Source organism: Bos mutus, chromosome 4, assembly GCF_027580195.1.
Source record: "Bos mutus isolate GX-2022 chromosome 4, NWIPB_WYAK_1.1, whole genome shotgun sequence".
NCBI classification, from domain to species: Eukaryota; Metazoa; Chordata; class Mammalia; order Artiodactyla; family Bovidae; genus Bos; species Bos mutus.
The window spans coordinates 8,211,417-8,230,499 of record NC_091620.1 but is presented as its reverse complement, the minus strand read 5'-3'; the positions used below and the strand labels follow the sequence as shown (position 1 = coordinate 8,230,499).

General features: G+C 51.8%; 1 protein-coding gene across 1 annotated transcript in view; it reads left to right on the top strand.

Annotated features, from left to right (window-relative positions):
* Window positions 1–19,083, top strand: part of PLXNA4 (plexin A4) — a 480,825-nt gene that overhangs the window by 422,187 nt on the left and 39,555 nt on the right. The window contains exons 17-24 of the mRNA XM_070369025.1: window positions 350–443; window positions 924–1,163; window positions 1,816–1,962; window positions 2,981–3,215; window positions 6,168–6,310; window positions 14,482–14,750; window positions 17,880–17,946; window positions 18,714–18,860. Coding sequence (XP_070225126.1) covers window positions 350–443; window positions 924–1,163; window positions 1,816–1,962; window positions 2,981–3,215; window positions 6,168–6,310; window positions 14,482–14,750; window positions 17,880–17,946; window positions 18,714–18,860 — 1,342 coding nt within the window. The remainder of the gene's footprint in view (window positions 1–349; window positions 444–923; window positions 1,164–1,815; window positions 1,963–2,980; window positions 3,216–6,167; window positions 6,311–14,481; window positions 14,751–17,879; window positions 17,947–18,713; window positions 18,861–19,083) is intronic.

Here is a 19,083-nt window from a genome sequence, read left to right as displayed (position 1 = left end):
AGCTGGCTCAGGTCAGGAGGCTGGGGCAGGGAGCAGCAGCGGGGAAGGGGCAAGAGGGCCGTGCTGCAGGTTCAGCCTCCGTGGGGTGTCCACACTCTGAATGAGCTCGGCACAGGACGGCTGTGGACATCTGGTCATCACTGTCTTCCCCTTGGCTGCTGAGAGCTCATCCTTATTATTATACAGTCACTTGTCATCTTGTCCCCATGAACGTCATCATGCCCCCTGGTAATCATTATCTTCAGTGCCAGAGCTCAGCCTGATTGACCGTCATCATCATCTTTGTGCTCGAGAGTCATTACTATTCCCGTCCCTGTCTTTACACGCTGCCTTCTTTCTCCCCGGTCAGTGGGAACACACCCATCGCCGTGTGGGGTACTCACCTGGACCTCATACAGAACCCCCAGATCCGGGCCAAGCATGGAGGGAAGGAGCACATCAATGTGAGTCCCGGGCTAGTGGGCTCGGAGAGGGCTGCCCTAGAGGGTGTGGGGCTCTCTGGGGGCTCAGGCAGGCTCATCTCATACACTGATGACTCATCGTGTGCAACGCCCCCAGACACTGGGATAGTGGGATGGGGGAGCAGGCATGAGGCCCCTTCCACACTCTGGCTAAAGGCATGGAGGAGCCATTGCTCCTGGGTTTCTGAGGTTTCAGATCCTTCTTCCTTCCTCCTCTGATCTCCTGTGGCACTCCTTAGCTTAGAGATAGCCTAGTGCCTGCCACAGCTGCCATGCAGAGCAGAGGTAGGGACCAGCTTCTGAGCTTGTCCTTGAATTTCCAGGTCAGGCTGTTGGGATCTGTGTATAACAGTCCCGTGTCAACGCCATGCTGTACAACACCATGGAGGGAGGCCTGGTGGGTGGCTGGGGCTGTGGGTGTGTGGAGACCCGAGACATAAACCTTCTCTGACTCCTCCCCAGCTCTGTGAGGTTCTGAACGCCACTGAGATGACCTGCCAGGCTCCAGCCCTCGCTCTGGGACCCGACCACCAGTCCGACCTGACAGAGAGGCCCGAGGAGTTTGGCTTCATCCTAGACAATGTCCAGTCCCTGCTAATCCTCAACATGACCAACTTCACCTACTACCCCAACCCTGTGTTTGAGGCCTTCAGCCCCTCGGGAATCCTGGAGCTCAAGCCTGGCACACCCATCATCCTGAAGGTAGATTGATGGGGGAGGTAGGAGGTGTGCAAGGGGAGGCTTTCCATGTCCCAGGAAGAGGCCAGGAGTCATGGCCTTTTGCCAGATCTCATGGTGGTGTCACTAACTAGCAGAGGCTGAGTTACAGCCCAGACTATGGTAAACGCTCCCTACGAGTCTGTACTAAGATGTGCACTCTTTGTGGGTCACCAAAGCCTAGTCAGGGCAGCCGGATCCACGCTGGCCATCTGACTCCCAGCTTTGGCTCGAGTCCAGGACTTGGGAGGTCAAAGACTCATACTGCTTCCTCTTGCAAAGCTCTTTGCAAACCACCTTCTAGGACTTCTTTGCAGCATGGATAATAAATTAATTTTAACTCATATGACAATTTGAATCGACTGGTAGTGACTGACTACAGCTCTGTGTTGAGAAGGATTCTGAGGCTGCCTTTGGGAGAAGCTGAAAAGAGTACCTTGATTATTGATTCCCACTGAGGAAACGGGAATAGTAGTATGGTAGTATAGGTGTTATGAATTTTTTGGACTTAACTAGGGAAAGTGGCCTCTCCACCAGCTCCCCAGATGGATGGGGCCTCAGGGTGGGAGGACATGGTGGCCAGCCAATATCTGTGCTCCTGACTGGAGTGAGAACTCAGGCGCTCCTGTCCATGCAGGGCAAGAATCTGATCCCACCTGTTGCTGGGGGCAATGTGAAACTGAACTACACCGTGCTGGTTGGGGAGAAGCCCTGCACCGTCACGGTGTCGGATGTGCAGCTGCTCTGCGAGTCCCCCAACCTCATCGGCAGGCACAAAGTGATGGTGAGGCTGGCGGGACCCACACCGGATGGGCGGGCACCAGGGATGCTGTGGGAGGAGTGGTCCTGCTCCATCCTGGGCCATCAGGGCTTTCTGACAGGGGATTCTGGCTTTCTTGAACTTTCCTCCTGGCTCACCCACACTCCTGTTTCTTCTCCTCATTTCACTTCAAATTTCTTTCTTCTGTGTTGTCATTCTTTCCATACTGGCTGGTGCTGCAGTAAGGGCAAAGCCAAACAGCATCCAGTGATGTGCTCAGTCACCTGTTGGGCTTCCCAGGTGACTCAGTGGTAAGGAACCCACCTGCCAATGCAGGAGACATAAAAAGCATGAGTTCGATCCCTGGGGTCAGGAAGATCCCCTGGAGAAGGGAATGGCAACCCACTCCAGTAGTCTTGCCTAGAGAATCCTACGGACAGAGGAGCCTGGTGGGCTACAGTCCATGGGGTCGAAAAGAGTCGGACACAACTGAGCAGACATGCACACCAAGTCACCTGTTAGAAGCAAGAGGTGCTTCCCGGGGAGGAGTGTTGTTGACCCAGGCTGGACATAATGTCACGTATTGTGCCTGAGTCATCAGTCCTCAGGATGGGATGAGTCTTCGGGGAGCCAGTCTTTGAGGTCATGTAGTATTCTTGCCTGGAGAATCCCAGGATCGGTAGAGCCAGGTGGGCTGCCATCCATGGGGTCACACAGAGTCGGACACGACTGAAGCGACTTAGCAGCAGTAGCAGGATTTTTTTAGATTCCAGTTGAATGCCATTTCCTCATGAAGATGGCCATGTTTGTTCCCGAATAAAATTAACGTGTGGTTTTTCCAGTTCTGGGGGAAAGCTGAGCTATCCATCCTCCCTCTGCCCCGATGGCCGCTCATCTGCTTTCACAGCCAGTGATAATCCTCCTCCCTGGAGCCATTTCCCTCATCCGGCCCTGGTGCCCAGCTCACTGGTGGCTTGGGTCTGTTCCCTGGGATGCTCTGTCCCCACACCCAGCTCCCTCTCCCCTGGTGTGTTCCCCCCAGGCCCGAGTCGGTGGCATGGAGTACTCCCCAGGGATGGTGTACATAGCCCCAGACAGCCCGCTCAGCCTGCCTGCCATCGTCAGCATCGCCGTGGCCGGCGGTCTCCTTATCATCTTCATTGTGGCCGTGCTCATCGCCTATAAGCGCAAGTCCCGAGAGAGTGACCTGACTCTAAAGCGGCTGCAAATGCAGATGGACAACCTGGAGTCCCGCGTGGCCCTGGAGTGCAAGGAAGGTACAGAGGGAGTGGTGGGGAGTCGGGCGTGAGTGTGCGCGTGTGTGTGTGTGCATCTCACACACCAGCAGCAGTGGGCAGTGCTAGGCCTGGGTTTCCTGCCTCCAGAACCTCTACCTCAAGCCATTTTAAACCCCACTAGAGCCATTTCTAGGCTTCCCTGGTGGCTCAGACAATAAAGAATCTGCCTGTAATGCAGGAAACCCAGGTTCGATTCCGTGGAGAAGGGAATGGCTACCCACTCCAGTGTTCCTGCTTGAAGAATTTCACGGACAGAGGAGCCTGGTGGGTTACAGTCCATGGGGTCACAAAGAGTCAGACTCGACTGAGCGACTAACGCTAGCACCAGAGCCGTCTCCAGCCCAGGATCCTGGCCGGGGTGGCTTTGGCACTCTCTTCTCAGGGAGACGCGGAGGTGTCTTGCCATGACACACTCAAGTAATCTTCAGCTCTCTTCCTTCAGAAGGAACATAAGGCTGGAGGGCCGATCTGAGATTTAGAGGAAAGAGTATTTCACAGCTTATATTTTTTAAAAAAATTACCAACAACACCATGAAGTGCAATCAGCCACACTAAATCCAAGAAGGAAATTTAGGAGTCAGACTCTTGTCACCCCCAGGATATCATTCGTGAGTCACCCTGCAAGGGTCTGGGCTGGTTCTTTGTGGAGCTTTATACATGGAGTGATCAGCCTGTACCTGGGGCTCCAGCATTCCCACCAGGGAGGCCATGGTGCTTGGATGGGGAAGCAGACCTCTTCCACCCTCTCTCCACATCCTCAGCTGTCAACACAGCATCTGCCTTGTGGGACTGTTAATTACCGCCTTTTATTATATTTATGCTGCTTAATTTTTTTCTCCGCAATGTACTCTTCCCTCTAATTAGGTGTAGTGATTAGAATCTCTTTTATGTGTGCCAGGCGTGAGGCTTTGAATGTTGGAGGCACTCGGTGACTTGAAGGAAAGCTGCAGACCTATAAAAAGCCAACCGCCTCCTTCTCCTCCTGCCAGCTGAGCCCCCCAGCTGGGAGGGGGGCACGAGGAGAGTGTGAAGCCGGGTTCCTCTCGGAGAACATTCGGAAGAAGGAGGAATTAGCGGTCACACAGTGGCTTCCGGCTCAGGAGAGGGCCGTCTCTTGTTGGTAGGAGGAGGAGATAGAGCAAAGACGCGTAGGATTGGCCCTGAAGGTATTTTCAGGCATGCCCAGGGCCGGCTCTTAAACATTGAAAGGGCAAACTGGGTCCAGGGAAGGCAACCTCCCGAAGACCTGACAATGAGCCAGGCCATACCCAGTCACAGACTCAGAAGAGGCCCTGCCTGGGCCCTCGCTGGCCTGACCTTTGGTGGTATAAACACACATATGCATGCACACACACATACAGACACTTGGTACTCAGGTGGTCACTCATGCCCTCACACACCTTTACACTCACACCCATGCACACACACATTTCCAGAGATAGACACAGACGTGTGTGTTCCTCACTCGGCACACACATGAGTGCTCATCAGGGCTTTTGGTGACAGTATTTCCCAGAAAGGCTTACTGACTCCCCTTTCACACACATTGGTGTAAGCTCACACATATTGGTGCAGGTTCCATTCGGTTGTGTTAGGGTTCCTCTGCCTTCTGAATCACTTTTCTTGGCAAGGATCACCCTGCTCCCCGTGTCAGTGTGACCAGGGGTGCAGAGAGAGAGCAACATCGAAGGGGTCTACAGTAGCTTCTGAGGGGTCCTGGGGCCTCCCCGTTGTTCTGTCAAGCAAGAAGCATTGGTATCCTCAAGGCTCTGAGCTCCAGGGTCACAGGCAGGAAGTCAGCACTTCTGGGGGGCAGTGGGGCCCACTGACAGTGCCTGGGCAGCTGTGTTATGATCATGTCATCTGCAGAGCCCACTGAGCACAGGACTGGCATTTCAAGGGCCCTGGACCTACACTGGGCTTGTGAATTCCTTCTGAGCTCACAGAGCATTTTTTTCATACTTTTGTCTGTATAAATAGAAAGAAGCATTGCCTAATCAACGTACACTGCCTGTTCTTTGCACGTGTATTTTGATCCATCTTGGTTTGGTGTGTGTGTGCATGTGCACACACATGTTTGCATACATGTGTGTACGAGTGCATTTGCACGTGCTGAGGGAGAAGATGGAGGCAGGAAGGACCAAGCACATTACCGCTGACAGCCTCCTGGGGAGGAGGGCTGTACCCAGGACAGAGTGTGATCACATGGCTGTGTGATAATGGGTCCATGTATGGAACTTTCTCAGGGGGCCATGGGGGTTGGTCTTGCAACTTCAGGACCGTCTGGAGGTCTGGGCTGTCCCCACAGGCAGTGGTACCCATCTGAAGATCACGATTCACCACCAGATAACATCACCTTGAGCAAGAAAAGACAAAGTGGGGCCTGTGTGTTTATCCAGGAGGGATGTATCAGTTGGGCAGAGCCTTCATCTGGCCCCATTTGGTGATCTGATGGCTCCGGTAATCTGTGAGGCCAAGAACTGGGACTTTGGAAGAAAGTGTTCCTAACTCCTATAAGGAAACCCACTGTAAAGCATAGAATCCAGAGCAGACTATCACTGGAACTTCTCCCTCACTCCCCATGTCCTTCCACATCCCCCTACCCCTCCATGTATCTTGCAAGAACCAAAGCCCTTGTCTTCAGAGTGGGAGGCCCTCATGGCCCCAGCAACAGTGCAGATCTGTGGACCTTCTGGCCCCCAGTCATGTTTTGAAGGAATTTGGCCCAAGACAAGCTTCTCCGTTGTGCATCTTTCTCTCGTTCCTATATTGTTCACCTCTGCTGCATTAAACAGCCCTGCCTTATTCCTACACTACTGTGGTCCATTGTGCAGGTCTCAGGGGCCTGGGAGAGGGTTCTGAGTGTTGCGAGGCAGAGCAGCTCTTGAGCTGGCCCCACGCAGCAGTCTCATGAGCTTGTCTCTGTGCCAGCCTTTGCCGAGCTGCAGACGGACATCCACGAGTTGACCAGTGACCTTGACGGAGCCGGGATTCCCTTCCTGGACTACAGAACCTACACCATGCGGGTGCTGTTCCCGGGAATCGAAGACCACCCTGTCCTCCGGGACCTCGAGGTGAGAAGCAGTCGCCATGGTTGAGTCCTTTCCCGTCACAGTGTCAGTGCAGAGAGAGACATTGGTGACCAAGTCCAGCCACCTCATTCAGAGGAGGGTCAGCTGAGGCCAGGGAGGGGACAAGACCTTGTGGAGCCAGTCTGTCCCTTGGGACGAAAGGGATCTCAGAGCACAGGTGAGAGTAGGGCTTTGGGTCTTAAGGGACTGTGGATCCCCTGAGAATTAGATGGAAAGCAAAGACTTTCTCTCCCCCACAAAAATTGTCCATGTACGCAGAAACAGGAAATCTGGCCAACAGTGTAGGGGGTTTGTGAATGCTTGTTTAAGAAACCACAGTATAAAGGACTTCGCCACTTAGTTGGTGCTCAATAAATAAATGTGGAAAAGATAACTGCCGTGCTCAGGAGGGAGGTGGGGATGTGAATGATAAGAACGTAACTGCCTTTGTACCAGCAGGGACCTCATCCTGTGAACGCTTTATCCCACTTACTGTCTAGTGTAGTGTCTGGCTTATGCATATATTCATATTACGCTTTGTTCTGAAAGGGATTTGGAATGACTTATAAAGATAAACACCAGAGAAAAGCGAAACATATAAATGAGGAAAGCAGGGCAAAGTAGTAATTCTAAGGAATAATTGCCCTGAGTTGACTGCTGACTAGTATCCTGGTCCCGTTTTCAGTACTTTACATGTACACATTGATGTAACCTCCCAGGAGCCCTCAGAAGCAGGCACACCCATTTCACAGGTGATGAAACTAAGATCACACAGTGGGGAGGTAGTGGGGCTGGGATCTGAGTCCAGCAGGTAGACTCCAGAGTCTATATTCTTAGGGACGGGGCTGTATACTTGGCTTCTGAGAGACTATGTCCATGTCATGGTTTGCGGCTCTGGAGACTTCTTTGGATGGATCAAAAATCTTCAGCCAGAGCACCATGGAAGATAAACCTGATTCCATGTTTCTATTGTCCAAAACCTAGAAACAGACCTGTCACTTGAATTGCACGGTTAAGCAGGTGCTGACCCCCGTGGGAATGTCTGCATGGGTTCTCCAAGGGGCCATAGAAGCTGTGTCCCCTGCAGGAAACGCAAAAGTCCCCAGTGCTCAGGGCCCACATGTTTCTCTGACTTGACTGTGGAATGAAGCACAGGAGCGTGTGTGTGTGGGGGGGTGTGTGCGCGTGTGTATGACTTGTGTGTGGACTGTGCATACCTTATTTAACTTTGTTTTCCATACCTTTCATCTTTGTCTTGCGTACCTTATTTATCTATTGTGTCTTCCAGCAAGAGTGCCCAGCACATAGTAGGCCTGCAGGAACTGCTGAATGATTTGACTGGATGAATGTATGTCTGTTTGAAATAGGGTAGAAATGTCAGTCCTAGGAAGGGAAGTTGTGTTTGAACATGCCCATACCCCTCAAAATAAGAATTCAACTACGATGAGTATATAAAGTTATTCTCTCGTTTTCACTAGCTGGAAATTCCAAGTAGATTTCCCTGAAGCATTTAACTTTTAAATCAGATTTGCTGAGACCACTTCTAAGCAAGCATCCCTGGAGGGCAGCCTGAATACTTTGGAGCAGGGCTGGGGCACAGCCTTCTCCCACACAAGGTGTTTTCTTATGGATACATACTCACTCCACACTGCTTTCCTGACCAGTCCTATGGCCCAGATTATAAAGCATGCCACATGCTATGTATGATCTTATTCCTCATTTGATCCTATCTCATGTCTTTTCCACCTGCCCTTGCACCTCCAAAGATATTTTGTTTTGTTGTTTTAAGATTTTTGATGTGGACCAACCATTTTTAAAGTCTTTATTGAATTTGTTACAACATTGCTTCTGTTTTATGTGGGGTTTTTTTTGGCCATGAAGCAGGTGAGATCTTAGCTCCCCGACCAGGGATCAAACCCACATCCCTGTATTGGAAGGCAAAGTCTTAACCACTGGACCACTAAGGAAGTCTTTCTGGAGATGTTTGGATTGTCAGGCCTGGTTTGGTGCTGGAATAGTGATCACCCAAGAGCAGCACATGCCGAAGGGCTGCTCCAGGTGGTGGAGGGGAATTTCAGGGCTCATCCCCCAACAGGATGTTGTGGGTGGTGGTGCAATCGAACACAGCACTGCTCCAGAGTGCACTGATCATATGCAGCACTTCCTGGAATTGTGCAGTGCACAGCCTGCTTCACTGTCCATAGCAGCCCTGTTTGCCCAGGACCAGAATTCTAATGATTCCCTCCATTACCTTTTTGAACTGTACCCAGCCCTTTGCTGAAAGCTGGTGGCATCCTTACCTAGCAGCACTTCCCCGGGCCTTTCCTTGAGAGCTAGTTTTCCGAGAGAAACTGCTGCCCAAGTCCTAGCCTTAATCCTCAGCAAGGTGCACAGTCCACTAGCCCTATCCAGCAAGCTGGGCTCAACAGACAGAAACTCTGGGCCCCCTCACACCCAGCCCAGGCCCCCAAGAATGGAGCCAGCTCCCTCCCCCACTGTGCACTGCCCTGGCCCTGCTTGCCTTGTCCCCCTGCAGCTAAGGCATCCCCTAAACAGAGGCTTCCGGGGCTGCAGAATGAATGGCAGCAGACTCCTTCCTCTGCCCAGAAAGCTTCAGGAGTCCTTGTTCAGTATAGTCCAGAGCACTGAACTGTACTTCACTTCATGGGGACACCACCCACCCTACAGGCTGGATGCACAGGAGGCCCGTCCAGGGCTGCACCACCAGGAATCCCTGACGCCCCCGCAACACACACCCACCCATCTGTCAAGGGCTGTGGAATGAACTCAGTCCATGGAGGGCTGCAGAATAAAGCCTCCGAGAATCAGGGCTGCTGGATTCTGCCAATGACCTGACCAGCCTGTATGACTCCCTGGATGCTCTCTGGGTGGATACCCCATTTATGTCTGAGACTGTTTCTATGGCCCCCTGTTACAAGTCACCTCATGTCCTGCCATAGCCTTGCTCCTCATGGGGCACCTTAAAATCTCCCCTCCAACCTGAGGCTTCTGTCTTGTCCTTGCCTTTATCATGAGGGGAGACTTTCTGGTCCTACCCTCCTGCTCAGAAAGGAGTTAACAGCCAGCTTCACTGATCTCCCCGAGGCAGAGACCAGGAGACGGCTAATTGTCAGGCATGGGCTCTGAATCAGGCAGGTCACACAGACTTGTAAAAATTCTGGCAAAATATACATAACATAAAATTTACCATTTCAACCATTTTTAAGTGTACAATTCAGTAGCATTAAGTTCACTCACATGATTGTGCAACCATCGTCACCGTCCATCTCCAGAACTGTTTCATCTCCCCCACCTCAATCTCTGTACGCATTGATCACTAACTCCCCATCCTCCTCTCCCAGTCTCTGGCAGCCACCCTTCTACTTTGTGTCTCTATGAACTTGACTACTCTGAATACCTCGTATGAAAGTTCAAGTTGCTCAGTCACGTCTGACTCTTTGTGACCGCATGGACTATACAGTCCATGGAATTCTCCAGGCCAGAATACTGGAGTGGGTTTAGCCTTTCCCTTCTGCAGGGGATCTTCCCAACTCAGGGATCGAACCCAGGTCTCCTGCGTTGCAGGTGGATTCTTCACCAGCTGAGCTGGTGAGCAGGCAGATTCTTTACCAACTGAGCTATCAGGGAAGCCCATACCTCCCGTATAGTTGGGATCACAGAGTATTCGTCCTTCTGTGACTAGTTTTTTTCACTTAGTAAAATGTTTTCAAGGTTCACCCGTGTTGTGCCATGTGATAGAATTTCTTTCCTTTCAAGGCTGAATAGTAGCCTGTTGTGTGTAAAAACCATATTATGTTTATCCATTCTTCTGTCAGTGGACACATGGGCTAGTGTGAGTAATGCAGCTATGAACATGAGGGTACGAATGTCTGTTGAAGGCCCTGCTTCCATCTTTTGGGTTCTGTATGTAGAACACAGGAGTTTCTCATTTCCATTAAACTCATTCATTGATTTCTTGCAGACAGAAATTGCCATTTACGTTCCACGTTAGCCTGGGGCTATGTGAGATCCAGCCTCGTATGCATTGTCCAGAGATCTCATATGGATCACTCTATTCTCATTTGTTTCCAACCTCTCCCTGCTTCTGGATTAGTATCTCCCTGTTGGTTTTCCAGGTTTGGAAACATTCCCGGGGAAGCCACTGACTAACTTAAAGCAGGGTTTCCACCTTCTCAGGTGCTGGGATGGGCATGAATGGTCGGTGCTTGTGAAGAAGATGGGGTCCTCTGGTTTCAGGCCGTCCCGGAGGTCGGGCCACCAGGCCCTCTCTTATGACAATCTGAGTGCAGCCCAGGCATTCAGATAAGGGGCTGCCCAGACACCAGTTACACACCAGTCCTTTAAAGATGCAGAGCAAACAGTAACCGCACACCTCGTTTTCCATCTATCCTTGCCTCCTAAACTCTAACCTATTGGGTTACAATTAAAATTTACTATCCAATTTTATTCTCACAGACTTCAACTAAATTATCGAACCATCTGGTGAATAAAGAAACTCTTGTTTCAGCGTGCCATTTGCTTAGGAGGTGGGGGCGGCAAGTTACAGAGGGGAATTGTTCTGGATACTTTTCACCAAGATACTTCACTTCCTTCTCCTCTTCATAAAATTGGGGAAAAAGTGCCTACTTTCTGCCCCTGGACACTGTGCCAATGCATTAGGTACCTTGGATCAGTGAAAACAGCCAAGGGAGGAGAAGCAGGTAGTAAAACTGCTGCTGTTTAAGTGCGTTCTGTGTGTGCCAAGCACTTTACATACATTATCTTATTTAATGTTCATAAAACATTATGACATAGGCACTCATATTCTCATTTTATAGATGAGGCAGTAGAGCCCAGAGGTGACAGAGCCGTCCTCCGTGTACAAGTCTGTTAGTCTCTCTGATTCCATTGCTTGCTGCTACGGGGATGCTCTTTCTCTGCAGGTCATTTTGATGAACCTTCCTGCCCAGGGCCCTGGCCCTGTTGCCTGGAAGGAGCGTGCAGCCACGGCAGGGAGTCCAGAGCCATTCCCCCCACTCCTCCCCTCCTCCCCTGTGCTTGGCTCCCCTGTCCTCCTCCAATGACACCTGAGCTCCAAGAGGCCCAGCATGGGGGGCCTTGGAGCTGACTGTCGGTCACCACCGCCCAGACCCAGGGGTAGGATACACTGGCCATCGATGCAGATGGCCAGGGACTAGTAGCCAAACAAGCTGGGGTTTGGCAATGCAGCCTTGCCCGCCACCAGCTGCTTGGCCTTGAGAAACTGCAGTGGCTTCCCTGAGAGGCGGCTATAAGGGGGTCGCGACTCACCCTCGCGAGGTTATGAGAGGGCTTTGTTTGATCGATGTGTGCAATGTGCCAGGACTGTCTTTTGCACAACGCAGGAGCCTGAGAAATGGCGTTATCTCTCATTATCAGGACAAATTAGAGAAAGATTGTTCTGAGGGGTCCGAAGGCGAGAGGAAGTAAAGCGTGTGCAAGTGTGTGGGAGGGGCTGTCTCGGGGCGGGAGTCAGCAGGAGACAGACAGACAGTGGACAGACTGCGGCCCTGCCTGATGGACAGCGAGGTGGCTGTGTTCCCCTTGCCCTTCCCTCAAGAGCCCCCGTGGAGTGTGGGACTCAAAGAGCCAGGCCGGAGCTAAGCTGAGCTTGGAGGACCTTGGGGAACGAGAGGGTTGCCAGAGGGGGCTATGCTGAGAGCCAGGATGAGTTCCGGGGGGCCTTAGCCAGTACCACCCTGGCTCTGGCGAGTTCCCATCTCTCCTGAGAACTGACTGGAGAGGTACCAGCCCTCCATGTATCAGCACAGCGGCAAAGGAAACACAAATGGACCCAATTTGGAAACCCGCCTGTTCCTGACCTATGTGAGCTTCTGATGCCAGGCAACAGGAGTTCTGTGCGCATGCTTCTCCGCAGAGTTAAGGGGTCAGGGGTTCCCCCACTGAAGGGACTGCATGGTTCCTGGCTGATGATCGGAGGGGAAGGCCTGGGTCTGACTGGACTCTGCTTCAGCCAGCACCAAGCCCTGAGCTCAGAACACAGGGCGGCACCATAAATGAGCAGAAGGAACTTTGCAGCTCTGCATCTGCCAGCTTTGTGGACCTTGACAACAGGATTTCTCTGGCCACCTCCATCCCCCCCAGTTTAAAATCTCTAGAGAGAAGCAAGATGCACTCAATAACTGGACTGTGGTCATGCCGAGGGTTTTCACATGTCTCGTTCAGTGCTCTCAGAAGCCCCGGGATGGGGAAGGACACTGTGCTGCTGCCCACTTTGTGGCCCAGCTCTGACACTTTTCTGTCTTGGGATCTTGGAAAGTTCCTTATCCTCATGGGGCCCTGGGGTAATAACAGCCCCTGCTTCATAGGCTGTTGTGTGGATTACATGGTCAGTATTCCTAAAGTATGAGGAACCGTGCTTGGCATAGATAAGATCTGTATACATATTAGCTGCGGTGCCTTCTTGACTCTGATAAAGGAACTGAATCTCCTAAGGGTTCTGCAGTTCGTAAGTGACTGTGATGGAGTTAATGCAAGCTCGACAGACACTGAAACTGTGTCCTTTACTGCTCCATACACAACACTCCTTCCCAAGGACCTGGCACATTTACCCTCCCCACCCCCAGCGGGTAGGGGACACATCCTTCAAGACAAGGCTTCAAAGACACCTTCAGTGGGTGCCTCTTGCCCCCAGTGCTTCCCTCCAGAGCAGAAGCTATGCTTAATTTCTTAAATGAACTTTTTATTTTCATGGAAGCATAGAGACAGAAGGCTTCCCTGGTGGCTCAGACAGTAAAGAATCTGCCTGCAATGCGGGAGACCCGGTTCGATCCCTAGGTTGGGAAGATCCCCTGGAGAAGAGAATGGCTACCCATTCCAGTATTCTTGCCTGGAGAATTCCGTGGACAAAGGAGCCTGGTGGGCTACAGGGGTCGCAAAGAGTCAGACACGACTGAGTGACTCACACACACACACATGTACGGACAGAGCAATGCACAAATTATCAGAACACAGCTCAGCACATTTCCCCCAAGTGAACACACCGTCAGGCAGCGCACAGACTGAGAACTTCACAGTCTCCAAAAGTTCCCCTGAGCCCCGTTCCAGTCACAGCCACCGCCCAGAAAACCCTTTTACTTCCATTTTTGAAGAATTTTAATTGTTTTATTTAAATCTGGGTTTAATGGTATTGTACAGTATGCTCTCTTTTCCACCTGACTTTTTTCTCTCGATACATTTACAAGAGTCATTCCTGTTGTTGTGAGTGGCAATAGGCCCTTCATCCCTGTTGCCCTGAAGCACATCCTTGGGTAAATGTACGATAGTTCCTGGGGGTCTCTTATTGTTGCCCGACCTCCGGCCGTTTCTGATTTGGGGCATGACGCATGGTACCACTGTGCCTGACCTCATGCAGCTCAGAGCTGCCGCTCCCATGCCTGGCTCAGTTGCTGGCTCATGTTTGCTGAGTGGATGGGACACCCTTGCACGGATCTCCCAAATGGACAGAAGATGCAGCATGGAGCAGGGTCTCAGAAGGAATTCCTAGAACGACAAGTGCTAGAGTTAGGCAGTGCCTGAGAGGCTCCTGGGCTTAAGCTTCTCCTTTTTGCAAGTGAATGAACTTGGGCCCCAGAGAAGTAAAGGGACTTGCCCGAGCTTCCACGGCATGGGGGTGTTAGAGTGCCTGTGGAGCCCAGAAGTCCTGGCTCTGAGGCCACTGATCTGTCAACAGGAACCCCAGCATCGGAGACGGGTCAGCAGTAGGTCAGCCGAAGGCGCAGGTTTGGTGATCCCCCAGCCAGGGGGCGGGGATCAGAAGCCCCCACTCCCTGAGTCAGCTGGCATGACCTGGAGTCACCTGGGGCTATGATGGCGGTCTCCGCTGGCGAGGGGCCCCCTTCTCAACTCCGTACTAACGATGACGCTCTCCCTGCCTCTGGAGACAGTGACCTGGCTCGTGGGCTGTGACACGGGTTAGGTAGGCACCCAGTATAGTGCCTGGCTCTAGATAAAGGCTTGGTGGCATCAGCCATGTGGCCTGTCATGAGTGAACGGGAGTTGGGAGGCTCCACACTGTGCACAGCCAACCCCTTGGGGCATCCCTGGCGCTCGGCCTGCCTCACCCCATTGTGGGAGGCAATTAAGACTCCCGCACCCCTGGGTCTCCCCTGCAGGTCCCGGGCTACCGGCAGGAGCGTGTGGAGAAAGGCCTGAAGCTCTTTGCTCAGCTCATCAACAACAAGGTGTTCCTGCTGTCCTTCATCCGCACGCTGGAGTCTCAGCGCAGCTTTTCCATGCGCGATCGCGGCAACGTGGCCTCGCTCATCATGACGGTGCTGCAGAGCAAACTGGAGTATGCCACCGATGTGCTGAAACAGCTGCTGGCCGACCTCATCGACAAGAACCTGGAGAGCAAGAACCATCCCAAGCTGCTGCTCAGGAGGTAGGATCGTGGCCCGGGGGCCCCATCCAGACCAGCGCACCAGCCTGGCTCTTCTGCCCTCGGGAGGCCAGGGTGGATCTCCCAGGAGCATCCAAGTCCCCCAGGGTCCAGCACTGACCTGGCCAGAGGCTGGGGTGGACCCATGCCCTCTTAGAAGAACTTGCCCCTTGTGTTACCTGTGACTTAACCAAGCTCATCTTCTTGCCCCACGGTTTTTCTTCTGCCCCTCTATTGACTTTCCATTCTCTTCCTTCTGCCCTTACACTCCCCTGATTGAGCCTTTCTACCAGAATTTTTCTCTTATGGATTCTTCAGAGGTCATTTTTCCATCCCGTCACCTTTTCCACGCTGCTGCCGCTGCCGCTAAGTCGCTTCAGTCGTGTCCGACTCTGTGCGACCCCATAGACGGCAGCCCACCAGGCTCCGCCGTCCCTGGGATTCTCCAGGCAAGAACAATGGAGTGGGTTGCCATTTCCTTCTCCAATGCATGAAAATGAAAGTGAAATCGCTCAATCGTGTCTGACTCTTAGCAACCCCATGGACTGCAGCCTACCAGGGTCCTTAGTCCATGGGATTTTCCATGACTGAACTTGAATTAGAAGAGATGCCCCAGGGCCTCTCTGGGCACCCACCTCACCATTTCAAGATGGCAGACTTCAGCCCCTTGTAATTCTCACTGCTGTCCGGGGCCAGCAACAGAAGCTTGACCCAGAGTTTGGTGGAAATGCAGATCCTCAGGTCACCCCACACCTACCGGATCAGAATCAGCACTTTAGTGAGGAACCTAGGGGATCTGAATGTGTATTAAAATTCGAGAAGCACTGGTCCAGTCAGCGTTTGAGTTCAAGGTCTTTAGTGACAACTTGCCTGATGCAACACAGCATGTATTTCCTGGCATCTGCTGTGGGTTCTGCCAATTCCAGGTCCACCTTTCAAAACCATGGATGCCTCATCCTTGACACTGTTTGGAATCTGCATGGTCATGTGTGCAGACATAACCATATACCATGGCTTTGCTTGAGGAAACAGAGACCCTCTGCCTCTGTCTGATGTTGTTGTTCAGCCACTAAGTGGTGTCCAGATCTTTTGTGACCCCATGGACTGTAGCCCACCAGGCTCCTCTGTCCATGAACTTTCCCAGGCAAGAATATTGAAGTGGGTTGCCTTTCTTTCTCCAAGGGATCTTCCTGACCCAGGGATCGACCCTCTGTCTCCTGCATTGTCAGGCAGGTTCTTTGCCACTGAGGCACCAGGGTCTTCCATTCAAACTGTCCATGCACTTGAAGACCATTTCTCCTCCAGGCTATTATTCCATTTCCTTTAGCCTTTGCATAGATGAGGTTGGAACCTGCCTTCCCCCACATCAAGCTATGACGTCTAGCCCTCTGCCTGGACCACCCCACTTATCGCCTGCCTTTGCCTTCCATCCTTGGTCTCTGAGTGGGAGGCAGGGCTTCCCGCTCAGTCCAGTGGGTAGTCTTGGCTCTGTGAAGTGTTTACTTCTGGCTTTTTCCTGGTGCAGTGGGCATTTGCCAGGCACAGCTCCAAAAAGTTGCTCCATATAGGCACAATCATACAGCTTTAGAAGCAGCAAGGTAGATTATTTTGCTTTTTGTTTTATTTTCACCATGCAGCCACCCACCAGCATAATTCTAGGGTTGCCACCGCCCGCCAGAACTCCCACCAACAACTTGCCGCCGAGGTCTCACTCTGGATCCGTGTATTTCCTGCTCTCGTTGTCCACTGGCTCTCTCCCAGATGCCCTCTCTCCCTCCTGCTCTCCTATGTCTCCTTTTCTTCTTCTTGTCCTTGGCTGCTCTCCTCCTTTCAACAGTTTTCCTTCTTCTCAGCTTCATTTAGTGCTGGCAGCTGTCCAACCACCTTGAGAGTTGAGGTGTTAGTATCTTCTGGCAACTGCAACTTTCAACTCTATCCAGACATACCTGATACAAGCTTTCTCTCTGGAACTGGCCACACTCTTACTGCAAGTTTGAATGTAGTTTTTCTCTTAAGTGAATGCAACCAAAAGTGTCCTTTAGTTGGTCATGCTGCTGTGATGTTCTCACTTTCCAAAGTAAAAAAAAAGAAAAAATGGGTTTGGGTAGTAGCATGAAAGATGCAAATTAGACTCAAGAATGAAATCACTATCATTGCAAATAAAACTCTAGAAAGGCTCCCAGGAGAAGTTCCAAAGTCCATGGAAGCCTTTTAAATAAGACAATTTGGATATCTATTGGAATGAGCTAAGATTCAGCTCCCTGTTACTACTTACTCTGGGAGCCTTTAGCTTAAGGGGTGGTCTCAGTCTGGTCTATCTGGCCTTTTTCCATGACCCATGTCCCCTGTCACCTTCTTTTCCATCCCCAGCCAAATGAGTGTCTCAGGGGTTCTTTTTTCTTTTCTTATTCTAAGGAACACACCTATCTTATAAATTTCTCTAAGATGTTTGTCAGTGTGATAGCTATGAGCCATATGTGACTATTTAAATCTAAGTTAAAGCAAATAAAATAAAAAATTCTGCCTCTCCCCATTTCAAGTCCTCTATGGCTGGTGGCTACCAGGTTGGACAACACAGAAAGTGCTCTTGGACAGTTGGACATGATGTTCTAGCATATTCTCACAGAAACCCACTGAGGAGTCTACACTCAGAAAGTTATCTCCCAGCTTGGTAGGCAAAGCTTATCTTATTAATTATCTTAATCATTATGATGTGTCTAGGAGTCCATGGAACTCAGGTATCCCTTCTTGTTGTTCAGTTGCTCAGTCATGTCCAACTTTGCCATCATATGGACTGTAGCACACCAGGCTTCCCTGTCCTTCACTATCTCCAGGAATTTGCTCAAACTCATGTTCATTGAGTTGATGACACTATCCAACCATCTCATCCCATCCCTGCCTTCACCTCCTGCTTTCAATCATTCCAAGCATCAGAGTCTTTTCCAATGAGTTGGCTCTTTGCATCAGGTGGCCAAAGTATTGGAGCTTCCAGGTATCCCTTACGGTCTTAAGATTTCTGAAAGCCTTAAGCAGCAAGCTCCAAGTAGAGTTCCTGCCCTCCTGCCCTTGAGGTCTGACCAGCTGCCTCTGTCTCTGTCTTGCTCTGTTGGGTACCTCCATGACTGCTGCCAGGACTGAATCAGTGGCCGAGAAGATGTTGACCAACTGGTTCACTTTCCTGCTCTACAAGTTCCTCAAGGTATGACTGGATGCGGGAGGGAATCTCTGGGCCTGCCTCAGCTTCCCCACCAGCCTGGGCACCAACCTGCAAGCTCCCAAGTTCACAGATACCACAGCCTAGCTCCTAGAATCCCACCGAGAAATGGTGTTTCCCTCCTCATAGTCATGGAGGGAACAGGCTCCTGACCATCTCAGGAGACAGAGCCCCACAGTCAGGACTGGCTTGAGAGGCACGGTCCCCACTTTCTCCCAGGTGAGGGGAGATGAGTTCTAAGAAGACCCTTGCGTTCCCATTTCAAGCTGAAGACAGTTCACCCCTTCTTTTGCGTTCCCATTTCAAGCTGAAGACAGTTCACCCCTTCTTTTCCTCTTGCTCTCCTCCTGCCCTGGCCCCAGCTTGGTACTTACTGATGCTGATGAGGGCTCTGGGCAGGTAGAGAAGCACGTGTGGTGGCAGTTAAACTGCAAATGTGACTGGGAGGCGGAAGAGCTGCTCGGCCTCCAATTACTGACTTGTAAGGAGTTCACACCGCTGAGGACTGACCTCTGTTCCTTGATGGGGCAGCAGAGAAAGCAGGGTACAGCGGGGAACTGGGAGAGGGACAGACAGGGGTGTGGGGCCAGAAACATGAAGAGAGGGCTGTAGAACAGAAGTGGGAAAGAACAAGAAGGGGAGCAGAAGAGAATCAAGACAGAGAAGTGGAAAGCAGAGGAGAGACAGAGGCCATGGGAGGCCAGGCTCCACACATGTGGGGTCCTCCCAGCACGGCTCTCCTCCATGTGCAGGAGTGCGCTGGGGAGCCCCTCTTCTCGCTGTTCTGCGCTATCAAGCAGCAGATGGAGAAGGGGCCCATCGATGCCATCACAGGTGAGGCCCGCTACTCTCTGAGTGAGGACAAGCTCATCCGCCAGCAGATCGACTACAAGACCCTGGTAAGCCAGCCTCCCGGCTCCTCCCCGTGACTCTGATCCCACCCTGGTCCTGTGCAGCCCCTGCCCAGCCCAGGGGATGCTGGGAATGCTGACAAGCCACCTCTCGGGTCCCCACTACACAGGGCCAGCCTGGCCTTCCCCCTGTGCATGGCACCACCCCGACTTCCTCATCCCAACACACCAGGGGACCAGTGTCTCAGACATATCTGAGCAACAGCCAGAG